The sequence below is a fragment of the Leucoraja erinacea genome, chromosome 24 (assembly GCF_028641065.1).
Source record: "Leucoraja erinacea ecotype New England chromosome 24, Leri_hhj_1, whole genome shotgun sequence".
NCBI lineage: Eukaryota > Metazoa > Chordata > Chondrichthyes > Rajiformes > Rajidae > Leucoraja > Leucoraja erinaceus.
Genome location: NC_073400.1, coordinates 17235560 through 17250042, shown reverse-complemented (window position 1 = coordinate 17250042; position 14483 = coordinate 17235560). Strand labels below are relative to the sequence as shown.

Genomic DNA, 14483 nt, shown 5'->3' with positions numbered 1-14483 from the left:
TCTCAAAAATTTTACGTACGGTATCTGAAATATTTTTATACAATCAATAGTTCAAGTTAGAATTTTACAAGGAAAAAATAAGAATTTGCCTTTATATATCAAGACGATACTCTTGACGCTAGATGATCTTGGTAACACGGCCAGTACCTTTCTGGTTTAATTAGTAATAATGTGGAACCTCTAAGAATTGATGTCTAATTTACATAATCCTGACTGCTGATGTTTTGTGTAAAACCCAGGCTTTCGCAAATTTTAACGATGTTTCTTTCGATCAATTTTACAAGTTTATCTATCTCCAGTTCCAAACTAAAATGGCCTATCGTGCATCAAAAGTCAGTCAATTGATAAATAATTTGACTACAACCTCTTTTTACCCTTTGTTAGATTCTCCTTTACATTTACTTTCAAACTCGTTTTTGTTTTGCATGCAGCTCATCGGTCTGAAAGATATGCCAAAGATTCTTGTACTTTTTCTGACCTGAAACGTGGCTGAACTTTTGATTCTAAGTGAACAACCATTGGACAGAAGCCACAGAATTGGTTGATTCTGAATTATGTTGGCTGCTGATGGTGATAGACATCCTCCTTTTAGTTGCAGTTAAATACTTATGATAAGTGAAGGCAGCCTTGACCATGTTTCAAAAAACTTAAGCTACATGGTCCTATTGTTGAAGGATAGGAGGTTATAAAGATAACTGACTGAATGTCTTGAAAAGACTAAATCAACTTGGATGAGTTGCCAAATGGTAGGAAATAACTCAATGTCAACTCGCCGATTTGCCAGTTGAAGGCAGTAACACTTACAGCACTTATAACACTTATAACCCCCCCCCCCCCCCCCCCCCCCCCCCCCCTCCACCCCCACCCCCCGATCAGCCTGAAGAAGGGTTTTCGGCCATTTCCTTCGCTCCATAGATGCTGCTGCACCCGCTGAGTTTCTCCAGCTTTTTTGTGTACCTTCGATATTCCAGCATCTGCAGTTCCTTCTTAAGCACTTATAGCACGTTAATCTATACTTTGTTAGTTGACTTTAGAAAGGTTTTCACTGAACTTATAATCATAGTGTATAATTTATTCTATTCATGCACAGAATGAGGGTTACTTATTTGTAATGGATATACCATGAACCTGTGTATTTATAAAAAAATGACTTTCTATTATTTCACAACTCAGTCGTGTCCCATATTGCACGTGATTTTCATTGCAGTGCTTAGATAGATATTTCAAACAATTCATCATTAACTTCAATAACAAATGCATGTATAAATGTGATTGTATATTTCCTGAACAATTTGAAGCAAATTATATGGATTATACATAATAGATTGAAGTGCATTCTTAAGGTTTGTAAGTGACTTTAATGATAGGGTAAGATATTTGCATGGTTTATAATTGCATTGGAATTAACTTGTATGTAGCTTGTTCACATATACTAAATCCTATTTAATTCCCCTCTGCAACCGTTCAGCATGTGAACAATGGCCTTTAAGATATGTTTCTATCACACAAATTTGTTAACAGTGATCAAATTAATAAAACAAAATTGGCCATCTCGAATTAAATTGAAGATTCCTTACAAAATAGCCCTGGGCTGAATTGGATTTAAGGATAGATGGTCCTAACTGACCCAACTTCTTGACTATTTTGTGAAATCCCCGGCAATCTTCCAAAATACTGTTGGTGGATGAAAGTTCTGAAGGAAATAAAGTTGTTTCAATTGTGGGGAAGGGAAAATAGTAGCAAGCAAATCACTGATGACTTGTTTCTAATGTGATGAGTCAAGTAACAAGTAGAGTACTTTGGATTATGTAACACAGAAGTTCTGGAAATGTGAGGAAATTAACCAACAGTGTTCTGATTAGTACCTTCAAAGAACACAGCTGATTATTACTGAGGAATGGATGATAGAGGTTTTCCAAGGTTTCTTTGTGAATGGCATGTATTTTCTTTGTGTAGATTTCAAGACAATGAGAGATGGTGATGATAGTGGGTCATCTATTTAAGTGTTGAAGCTATTTGAGTTTCATGGCTGGTGGAGAGGGAAATAACTACTTGGCATGAAGAAGGAAAAAGGGTGACTTAAAATGGGTATAATGAGAATTCCTTATGAGCTTATTGAACATAACTGCGGTTAAGATCATTCAAAGATAAAACATCAAAAATGCCATAGCACGAGAAACATGTAGCAGCAGTTAAATATTAGAGACCTGAATAAGCTGCCCTTTTAAAAGAAAACTAGATCAAGTGTCCCCAATAAGGGGGGGGGGGAACGGCGTCACATGGGAGGGCTGGTCCCCGAACGCACGTCCGTGCTTACCCGGAGATGGGCGCCCACCGGAACCAATCATCTCCATCAGCCATTTCCCCCAACGTAACCCCAATGCAACCCTGGCCAAGCCAACAATTCGATATTTTATCCAAAATAGGACTGCACAATTCTTTCACAAAATTAGCCTAAATTGTGAGCTGTGATCCGTGAAATGGTGATGGATGCATGAGCTTCCATAAGTTCATGAATTGTGGCAGAATTAGGCCATTCAGCCCATTAAGACTTGAATGGGAGCTTGTAATCAATTGAGTCCAGATGACACAAGTGGATCCAAGCTTAGTAATTAAGATAATAGACTGTTTAAAAAAATTGAATTTGCAGATGCTGGTTTACCAAGGAAGGACGAAGTGCTGGAGTAACTCAGCAGGTCAGGCAGCATCCCTGCAGAACATGGATAGGTGATGTTTTGGGCTGGAATGCTAAAAGGGATTCTTGTTAAGATGATAATGGTTGGATTATGATGGGGATCATTGTTAATTAATACTTAAAGGCAAGTGGAATGTCAAAGTTTATTTCACATGGCATTTAATATTTGACTGTCTTTCAGACGTGCTACATTAGCACTGTTTTAAAACATTCTTACATTGTAATATTCTGAGATAAAAATCGAACCTGATGAGAGACTACTGGATGAATGAGCAAAATGAGTAGAATGTCTTCCTGAAGAAATATCTATCTCTCTGTAATCAATCACAGAATCTGCAAACAGGAACTACTTTATTCTGGTTTGTGATGATGCATTCTTGCATAATTTAAGTAAAAATGTGTTGCCTTTCATTTGTATTCCTTATGGAATTGTAACATCTGCAAAGCGGATGGAGTACATGGGTGCGCATGTGTACATGCGACTGCTGACGGAGCGTTTAACAGCAATTTGCAAGCATTGAACCAAGTTTGATTTAAATAGTGTGCACATTTGTTTCTTCCTGGTGCACTGTCGATTACAAATTTTGTACAACTAATAAATAGTGATATTTTATGGGCTATAATACAGATACTGTCATTTGTGTTGAAGCTTACAAATAGGATTGGACTGTAGAATGAAGTTTTGCAGGCAACCGTGAAGGTCATCATTTTTTTTCCAACAAAGTGAATCGCCCTTTATCTTGTCAAAATACATTTGTTCTGTTCTTCTAAACCCTGGAGCAAAGTGATGCCAGCATGTTCCAAGCTCTAAGTTGTTACGGAGCATGATTACTGCTTGAGGCAACTGCCTTTTAGATTGGAATACAGGAGGTTTTAAGTCTATGCAAAATTTAATGAGTTAATATGTATTGCCATTTTGCTGCATTTTATACAGTCCATTAGAGATATTCTTGTTAACAAATATCTCCTTTGTGTTTTAGTCTTCGGCTCCAAATACTAATACTTATTGTGTGCAGATTTATTGCAATGGTCATCTTAAAAAATGCAATGAATCATTTAGGATGTCACAGTGGTACAGCTGGTAGAGCTGCTGCCTCAGTGCCAGAGACCTTGGTGCTGTTTGTGTGGAGAGAGCATGTTCTCCCTGTGTCCGTGTTGGTTTCTTCCGGGTGCTCCGATTTACTCCCATATCCCAATGACGGCCATTTGTTCGTTAATTAATCCTAGTAAAGTGCTCCTAGTGCGTAGGGAGTGTATACAAAAGTGGGATAACGTGGAACTGGTGTGAGCAGATGATCAATGGTCGGTGAGGACTCTATTGGGCCAAAGGGCTTGTCTTGATTTATATTTCAATCACTTGAACAGTTACTGAAAATCACTGTTTGAGAAGTTGGATCAAAATGACATTCCCAAGCTTTGTTGTTAGATAAATTAATTTAATGCTAAACTATCTTGTGTTCCTTTCATCTTCCAGCTTACTTAAAGAAGGTTCCAAGATGTACGCACAGTCAAAGTCCAAGAGAGCTTCAAGTTTTCATGAATTTGCAAAAAGCACCAGTGATGCTTGGGACATTGGGGATGATGAAGAAGAGGAGTTCATGTCTGTGGCTTCCCAAGGCCTTAATTCAAAGGTTGCAATGGCAACAGCAGCTCAGGTCATTCAGAACCACAATAAATTAAAGGATCAGACAGGAGAAAAAATGCATCAGTCGGAATCAATCGATGAGTCTAAAACAAATGGCAAAGTGGTCAAGTCAAACAGCGAAGTGCAACTGTCAAAGTCTTCAGGTAAGGTTCTGTTTATACAAGTGTGCTGATTTTCCGGCAACTGATGGTCCAACCTCCCCTTTAATCCGGACAAAATTACAAGAAAATGTGGCGCTTAAGCCGGGTGAGGCAGCCAATCTCTACCTCGTCAGGACTTCCATGCCGATCGCCGGGTCGAATTTACCCGCAGCGGCTGGGGCTCAGGAACACCAGCCTAGCCGGAGTTGGCAGATCCGTTCCCAAAGCTGTCTTCTGTGGCTGCTCAGCAGGTCAAATTTGCCGCTTGCAGCCAGTGTCTGGAACTCCAGACTGGCCAGAGCCAGCAGATCCGTTCCCATAGCAGACTTCTGACTTTGCAAGCAGGTATCGGACCCCCAAGGCTGTGACCTCTGTTGGTCTGGCAAAACAGATAATATACCAAGGCTCTGGAATGAAGGGTGCCGGTAAATCGCTGTTGGACCTGTACTCAATTACACATTTCAGTGCATATATTATCTAGAATGCTGATCGTGACTAATTTCTGGAGATTTTTTTTCAATGTGAGAAAGTAACGAATTAAGGATGAATTTATCAAATATTCGGATACTACTGGAAGTAAGTGCTTCATGGGAAGGATGTTACTCATAATTGGAACTTTGAAAATATTATCAAAATAACTCTTGCATCATTTAAGTTGCATTTCTGAATGTGGAAATGGGTGAAACATTTGTGTTTTCGAAGTGTCATTTTTATGGCTCAATGTTAAGAGCAATATTTTTTTTTTAGATCCAAGGGTTGATCTGAGATTTGCAAATGACTACTTTTGTGTTTTCACAATAGGGATTGATGCGGTAACTGAACAGTCAGAGATTTTTGGAGCTCTCTCTCTCGAGCATGTTAATTAATGGGGGACTCTGGTATTTTGTATCAATTAATATTGAACACAGATATTAAAGAATATTAATTCTTACTGACTCAACCTCCGCTGGTGTTTTTTAAGCTGCATTGTTGATAAATGTTCTAGGTAGATGCATCAATGCATGTTTTTTGATAACATTTCAAGAATGCTAGTTAATTTTCAGATCAACGTAAACCTTAACTAATGGCATCAAAAGTGATTGTTTGGTCATTTATTTTACACTTTAACTCCTTGTTAAGTTAACCATGGAGACACAAGACACAGTAGATGTCGGTATCTGGAGCTAATATCAAATTGGTGGAAGAACTCAATGAATCCGGCAATATTTGTGAAGTGAAATTCAGTCCTGCTGTTTCAGAGTCATAGAGTCTTGCAGCATAAAATTATGCCCTTGGGTCCAACTTGCCCACACCGGCCAACATGTCACTATCTACATAATACCATGTGTCTTCAATTGGCCCATTTCCCTCTGAACCTGTCCTATCCATGTACCTGTCTAAATGTTTCTTAAACATTGCGATACTACCTTCTCTGACAGCTCGTTCCATACACCTACCACCCTTTGAATGAAAATGTTACCACTCATATTCTTATTAAAAATTCTTCCCCCCTCACCTTAAACCTATGTCCTCTGGTTCTCGATTCCCCTACTCTGGGCAAGAGGGTCTGCGTCTACCCTATCTATTCCTTTTGTGATTTTATACATCTCTATAAGATCACTCCTCATCCTTTTGCGCTCTAAGGTATGGAGTCGTAGCCTGCTCAACCTCTCCCTATAACTCAGGCCCTCGAGTCCTAGCAACATCCTCATAAATCTTCACTGCACCATTTCCAGCATGACAACATCTTTCCTATAACAGGGTGACCAAAACTGAGCACAATACTCTAAATGCGGCCTCACCAATATCTTGTACAACTGCAAAATAACCTCCTAACTTTTATACTCACTGTGTACGAAAGAACTGCAGATGCTGGTTTAAATTGAAGATAGACACAAAATGCTGGAGTAACTCAGCAGGACAGGCAGCATCTCTGGAGAGAAGGAATGGGTGACGTTTCGTGTTGAGACCCTTCTTCAGACTCTTTTCTATACTCAATGCTCTGACTGAAGGCTAATTTGTCAAAAGCCTTTTTGATCACCCTATCTAGCTGTGATGCCACTTTCAATTAACTATATATCTGTTCTCCTAGATCCCTCTGCTCTACAACACTCCCCATAACCTTACCGTTCACTGTGTAGGTTCTGCCCATGTTAGTGCTCCCAAAATGCAACACCTCGCATTTCTCTGCATTAAATTCCATCAACCGATCAAAATCTAGCTGCATTTTTTGACAATCATCTTCACTCTCTACAATACCACCCACTTTTGTGTCATCTGCAAACCTGCTAACCATGACATTTATGTTTTCAATCAAATCATTGATATAGATGATATGGATTACAACATATATTAACTGTTCTTTGCCTCCACATAGATGCTTGGCCCACTGAGTTCCTCCAGCAGTTTTCCTTGTTGTTTGTAAAGTGACTGCTGTGGTATTGAGTGTAGAAATTGGCATGCAACATTTCAGTCTGAAGAAGGGTTCTGACCCAAAACATCACCCATCTTTACTCTCCAGAGATACTGCCTACATTTTGTGCCTATCTATGCAATATTTTTGTTCTTTTGTCACTATTTTCAAATAGTTGTTGGACTTGTGAGATGAGGGTATATCAATGAGCACCAAACTTAACATCCTTTCGTGAGGACAATGAGGAGGAATTTCAGTATAGTCATCAATGGCTTGTAAATTCCAAGCCCAACGATCCTTATTTAAAAGACATACTCTCACTTTAATTTTAGATATCTGAACTAATTAATTGGAAGAATGGGGTTACCTCAAATCGAACAGTTTGACTCGGGATTCATAATTCCATGTCCCTTTGGTTTGTTACAGATGAAACTCAATGAAATCGTGTCCACTCTCCACTGACAAGTCCCTGTTCAGACTTCCCTTGCGTTCCTGTCTCCACTGAAAGTTTGATCTTGGCATACCAATAAAAAGGGTATGAAATGGATGTAATTTTTGTCTGAGTGATTATTGATCAGGAGCTAAATTTATTTGGTTGGCAGTATGAAGAACTATTGCTTTCAGATATAACCATGAATGGAAATTAAGCGATAGGAAATTTAGTTATTATTGATAAGGTGAGGCATTTTGGTAACTTTGCAAAACATTTTCTGTGTAAAGAATTATCAGAAGTTTCAAGAAGTAAGTGTCTAATATGGGATTGAACTTACAATGTGAATCTAGAAGTCCTGAGGCTGAACCAATTGTGTCTGATCATATTAATGGAGAGATAGAAAAATACAATTTGACAGAGTATAGTGTCTGGGACAACTTTGAAGAATATATAAAAAGGACATTCTTCAGTTTATAACAGTTGCATTCATGACCTTTGCACAAATTGTACGCAGGCACGTCCATAGTTTCTCTAATCTACTCCAGTCGAGAAACATTTTTGGACACGTTCATAATAAACTTTGGAATGGATTGGGATTCTTGGGATTTAAATAAATAAGCTGGGGCTCTACTTTTTTTTATAAATTTTTAATGTCAAAATAGCTACCTTGAAATAATTCTGAAAAAAACCAAGTGCTGGAATAACTCAGTGGATCAAGCAGCATCTCTGGAGTACATGGATGGGTGACGTTTCAGGTCGGGACGTTTTTAAAAACAGAAATAATTCTGTTTGACTTGGATGTTCTAAATAGCAACTGACTTTTCCAGGCCATTTCTCTGACTTAAAACCTTGCTGGAAATATTAAAGATTTACTATGTGGGGAAATTGTTCTCCCAAACCCATGTTACAACTACATTGGATTGCCTTTGCTTGCAAGTTCTCCAAGAAGAATGCCAGCCAATTTGGAAGTATGTTGGCGTCCCTTGTCACAATGTCAAATTCCTAAAATTCTCTACTTATTGACGTTGTAGGAATACTTACAGTACAAGAATTGTGGTGGTGAGTGAGCGGTCTGACCAGCAAAAGGACCCCAGCCTCTTTAAATCCACTGACAGTCTTAAGGGCCTGTCCCACGAGCATGCGACTGCATGCGGCAAGCGCGACCTAACGTGGTCGCTTGAGCCGTACGGCCTCACGGGGCTGATCCCACTTCAATCGCCGGAGCCGTATGGAGTTGTGCGGAGCTGGTCTCGACATCACGCGAGGCTCCGAAAAACTAACACTCCAGAAATTCCGCGTGGCAATGGCCTGCCGACTAGCAGCCGCATTGAGGCCGTACGCACCACCTCGACGCCGTACGCAGCGTCTTGAAGCCGTACGTCACTCGCGAACTTCCCGCGGACTTCGCTCGAACTTCACGTCAACTCGTACGGGATCACTCGATCTCCACGCGGCCCCCGCTTCCGGTTTGGTCGCGCTCGCCGCATGCAGCCACATGTTGGTGGGACAGGCCCTTCAGGCAACGAGCAGTGCCTGAAATTGCCCTCTGTGAAGTCTATAAGATGGTCTTTACTAACATTGTATCTGACATTGAGATATTTAAAAACTATTACACTTGAACTATTACACTTGAACTAATCAAAAATTAACTTGTAACAAACAAAACATAATTTATCAATAATATTACATTAAGATTTTTTTTAATCCCTTGATTTCTACGTCCTAATCCAGCCCTATAATTGCCATGGATCCTGCCATCTGTGCTTTTCCAGAGCCCTACTATCAATGTAATTCAGGGTTATCCCAGCCAGGTGGCTTTTGAGCCCACACTCGATGGGCAGTCCAGCAGTGGGGCAGACAGTTTCATTTAGCCTTCTGAAACTGTCATTATTTCCTGAACTTCAGTGTCATAATCACTGAATGCACTGGACTCTGATTTGCTCCAATTTAAATGGCTAACTGTGGTGACTCTAAATTGAGCTGCATACATCAGTCATTATCTCCTGGCCCAATGTGTTTATGAGGACTTTCTGTACTCAAATTAGCTGCAAGTGGCAAAATGGAAGACAAATCAGTCGGAAGAAGGGTCCCGACCCGAAGCAGTGCCTATCCATGTTCTCCTTAGATGCTGCCTGATCTGCTGAGCTACTCCAGCACTCTGTCTTTATTTGTACACCAACTTGTGCAGTTCCTTGTTTCTACATCTAGCTGCCCATTTCCTACATTGAAACAAAAAACATAGAAGAACGCTCTTTCATTGTAGGCAAGTTCATTAGAATGCCCTGAGTTTGTGAACGGTGCTGTATACAGTATATGTGGGGTTTTTTAATACACAAATCCATTGTGATGTGGTGGAATTAATACGAGCAAGGTTCCTGCCCGTCAGTCATTTTTACTGCGTTAATTGCCCTTGTCTATCATTCTTGCCTACTCAAGCGTACTCCTGAAATCTAAAATTGGCTCACAGGGTCTGCGTCATATCTGTATACTATGAGCACAGTGGTCTGCGTCGATGGATGATGCGTAGGTTCTCTCAAACAGCTTCAATGAAATCATGCTGCTATTAAATGATATACAGGAAATTTTCCAATTTAACAGAACACTGCTTTTGTAAATATATTGATGTGTTTTCAGATTTCCACACAAGATTGGAAGTTGTTCTCAACACAAAAACAATTTTTGTCTTGTTGCATCTTGTGCGTGCAGGGCCGTTATTCAATAGATAATCATGGGAGGAGGGGCAACTGCTGATAAGGAAATGATGAAAGTATACTGGTGTTCCAGAAACGAATTCTATGATAGTAACAGAACACTATCTGTTTTCCTTAACCAAATTTATAGATGTGGTCCAACTAAGTCTGTGCCGATCAGCGATATCGAGTCCACACACAAGATTGGAAGTTGTTCAGCTGGAGCTGAACACACTTCTCGGATATGCATACAATGGTGTTTGTCTTGTTGCATCTTGTGCGTGGTGGAAACAGGGCCGTTATTTCCTTGACCCCTAGATATGGATAAAGGATGGGAACCCATGTCACAGTGTGAATGTACAAACTCTGTACAGACAGCACCTGTAGTCAGGATCGCACCTGTAGTCAGGATCGAACCCGAGTCACTGATAGTGAAAGGCAACAACTCCAAGATATAAGATATAACATAATACATAAACATATAAGATTGTGGGGCAAGTCTAGTGGCAGAATTTCTCTGCCTCCAGAATCAGGGCAGTTTAAGAATAAGGAGTAAGCGAACGGACAAGGAACACTTTTCTGGAGTGGCAAGTCTGTGGAATTCAGAGAGTGGAGAGCTCTGGATGCTTTCAGATAGTTGATCGGAAGAGAGATATTCATAGAATGGGGTACTGATTGGGGATGATCAGCCATGATCACATTGAATGGCAGTGCTGGCTCGAAGGGCCAAATGGCCTGCTCCTGCACCTATTGTCTATTGTCTACCGTTGCGCCACTGTGCCGTCCCACACAAGTCCAGGAGCAGTAGGCCAGTGGAGTGTTTTCCCATCGAGGGAACGGTTTATGACTTTTGACTTTACGCCTTTTAGAAACATAGAAAATAGGTGCAGGAGTAGGCCATTCGGCCCTTCGAGCCTGCACCGCCATTCAATATGATCATGGCTGATCATCCAACTCGGTATCCTGTACCTGCCTTCTCTCCATACCCCCTGATCCCTTTAGCCTCAAGGGCCACATCTAACTCCCTCTTAAATATAGCCAATGAACTGGCCTCAACTAGCTTCTGTGGCAGAGAATTCCAGAGATTCACCACTCTCTGTGTGAAAAAAGATTTCCTCATCTCGGTTTTAAAGGATTTCCCCCTTATCCTTAAACTGTGACCCCTTGTTCTGGACTTCCCCAACATCGGGAACAATCTTCCTGCATCTAGCCTGTCCAACCACTTAAGAATTTTTTAAGTTTCTATAAGATCCCCCCTCAATCTTCTAAATTCTAGCGAGTACAAACCGAGTCTATCCAGTCTTTCTTCATATGAAAGTCCTGACATCCCAGGAATCAGTCTGGTGAACCTTCTCTGTACTCCCTCTATGGCAAGAATGTCTTTCCTCAGATTAGGAGACCAAAACTGTACGCAATACTGCAGGTGTGGTCTCACCAAGACCCTGTACAACTGCAGTAGAACCTCCCTGCTCCTATACTCAATTCCTTTTGCTATGAATGCTAACATACCATTCGCCTTCTTCACTGCCTGCTGCACCTGCATGCCTACTTTTAATGACTGGTGTACCATGACACCCAGGTCTCGTTGCATCTCCCCCTTTCCTAATCGGCCACCATTCAGATAATAATCTATTTTCCTGTTTTTGCCACCAAAGTGGATAACCTCACATTTATCCACATTATACTGCATCTGCCATGCATTTGCCCACTCGCCCAGCCTATCCAAGTCACCTTGCAGCCTCCTAGCATCCTCCTCACATGTAACACTGCCCCCCAGCTTCGTGTCATCCGCAAACTTGGAGATGTTGCATTCAATTCCCTCGTCCAAATCATTAATATATATCGTAAATAGCTGGGGTCCCAGAACTGAGCCTTGCGGTACCCCACTAGTCACTGCCTGCCATTGCGAAAAGGACCCGTTTACTATTACTCTTTGCTTCCTGTCTGCCAGCCAGTTCTCTATCCACATCAATACTGAACCCCCAATACCGTGTGCTTTAAGTTTGTATACGAATCTCTTATGTGGGACCTTGTTGAAAGCCTTCTGAAAGTCCAGATATAACACATCCACTGGTTCTCCCTTATCCACTCTACTAGTTACTTCCTCGAAAAATTCTATAAGATTCGTCAGACATGATTTACCCTTCATAAATCCATGCTGACTTTGTCCAATGATTTCACCACTTTCCAAATGTGCTGTTATCCCATCTTTAATAACTGATTCTAGCAGTTTCCCCACTACTGACGTTAGACTAACTGGTCTGTAATTCCCCGTTTTCTCTCTCCCTCCCTTTTTAAAAAGTGGTGTTACATTAGCTACCCTCCAATCCTCAGGAACTACTCCAGAATCTAAAGAGTTTTGAAAAATTATCACTAATGCATCCACTATTTCTGGGGCTACTTCCTTAAGTACTCTGGGATGCAGCCTATCTGGCCCTGGGGATTTATCGGCCCTTAATCCATTCAATTTACCTAACACCACTTCCCGGCTAACTGGATTTCACAGTTCCTCCATCTCATTTGACCCCCGGTCCCCTAGATTATTTATGTCTTCCTTAGTGAAGACAGAACCAAAGTAGTTATTCAATTGGTCTGCCATGTCCTTGTTCCCCATGATTTTGCTGTTAACAGAACCTTGAAAATATCAATCAATTTTAAAAACAAACTGAAGCAATTACAAGTGCATATTCCTTAGGACATGTTAATTTCTGGTGAAGCCAGTAAGCTGGCATGCTGTGGAGACCTTGCAGAAAAATTGTAAATTGCTTGTGGGACCATCATAATCTGCAAATGTTTGCTTTGTTTTTTCTTTGTAAAGTGGGTTATCAATCTTAAACCTACATTTCACAGCTACAGTGTACATTTATGTAAAATTTGCCGTCTAAACACTTCTCCGATTTTATTTTGTGTTCCTGATATTGAGTTAAGTGGATGATTTCAGTACCATGTAAAATACCTAATTAAAGAAAAATTGGGGGTAGTGTGTCTTGTTTAGATATTGCCTGCATGTGTTCAGCTTTTCGGAATCTGTTTTTCCTTTCCCCTTTTCAAATAACACACAATTAAATTTTGACCATTAGCCTAATTGGAGTCGGGCAAATGAGAATCCTGTTACTACTGATGCTGAGTGCTGGCAAGTGTAATGGTTGGCAGAAGATGCACTCGCTCTTTGCATTAATTTGTAATTGTGTTGGGGAATTCCTCAGCTAGTCCTTATTAACAGCTACAATTTTATGTATATATTTTTTTAAATAATGTTGGTTTTAAATTGTCACTCTTTTGTTTGTGTATCTATAAGCAATGATATTTCATTGGTGGTAACTGTTGCTATGACAGGGCAGCACAGTGGCACAGCGGTAGAGTTGCTGCCTCACAGCGCCAGAGACCCAGGTTCGATCCTGACTATGGTTGCTGTCTGTACGGAGTTTGTACATTTTCCCTGTGACCACATAGGTTTTGCCTGGGTGCTCCGGATTCCTCCCACACTCCAAAAATGTACAGGTTTTTAGGTTAATTGCTTTGGTAAAATTATAAATTGACTCCAGTGTGTAATAATAGTGCTAATGTATGGGATAATTGCTGGTCAGCATGAACCCAGTGGGCTGAAGGGCCTGTTTCCGTGCTGTATCTCAAGTCTAAAGACAGATTTGGTTGCCCTACTTCCTTTACACCTCTGGAAACTTGGAATAAATCCAACACAAAGTATTGGAATGGAAGTCTCGTGTCACTTCCAGCTCCAAATGCTCTTTAAAAAATGAGCTCAGCTGAGTTCCTAATTGGTGTTAGTTCACATTGTGATCAGAGCCAGATTTAGTGTCAGGTCACAAGGTTGATCGGAAGAGAGATATTCATAGAATAGTCAGCAGAATATTTTTATTGAAAAAAACTTGAAGCAATTGCTGCAGAGGAGGATAAAATCATAATTATGCAGAAAAAGGAAGTGCACATGTTGGTTAACCAAGAAAAAATAACACAAAATTCTGGAGTAATTCAGCGGGTCAGTCAGAACATGGATAGGTGACGATTTGGGTCGGAACCCTTCCTCAGAAAAAAATGACCACAAATTAAATATCTTTGCTTATATACACGCAAAGAAAAAAATGATAATTGGATCAGTCCGAAGATAGACACAAAATGCTGGAGTCTGAACAAAGCGTCTGAAGTAGGGTTCCGACCCAAAACGTCTCCTATTCCTTTTCTCCAGAGATGCTGCCTGATCTGCTGAGTTACTCTAGCATTTTGTGTTTATATTCAGTATAAACCAGCATCTACTGTTCATTCCTATACATTCAGTCTAAGGATGTGTCCCAACCTGAAACATCGCCTATCCATGTTCTCCAAGGATGCGACATGACCCGCTGTGTTATTCCAGCACTTTGTGTCCAAAATTAAGCAGGCCTGAATTAGAGTTGTTTACTAAGTTTTTTTTTTGTAAGAATACAAGAAGTGAGATATTTGGTTGTGTTGGCAGCACCTCATTATGTATGG

General features: G+C 40.5%; 1 protein-coding gene across 5 annotated transcripts in view; it reads left to right on the top strand.

The window, feature by feature from the left end:
* tbc1d22b (TBC1 domain family, member 22B) overlaps positions 1–14483 on the top strand; it is a 203253-nt gene that overhangs the window by 31634 nt on the left and 157136 nt on the right. For all 5 annotated transcript variants that reach the window (XM_055654616.1, XM_055654614.1, XM_055654619.1 and 2 more), the window contains one exon: positions 4170–4483. In XM_055654616.1, the coding sequence (XP_055510591.1) occupies positions 4170–4483 (314 nt within the window). The remainder of the gene's footprint in view (positions 1–4169; positions 4484–14483) is intronic.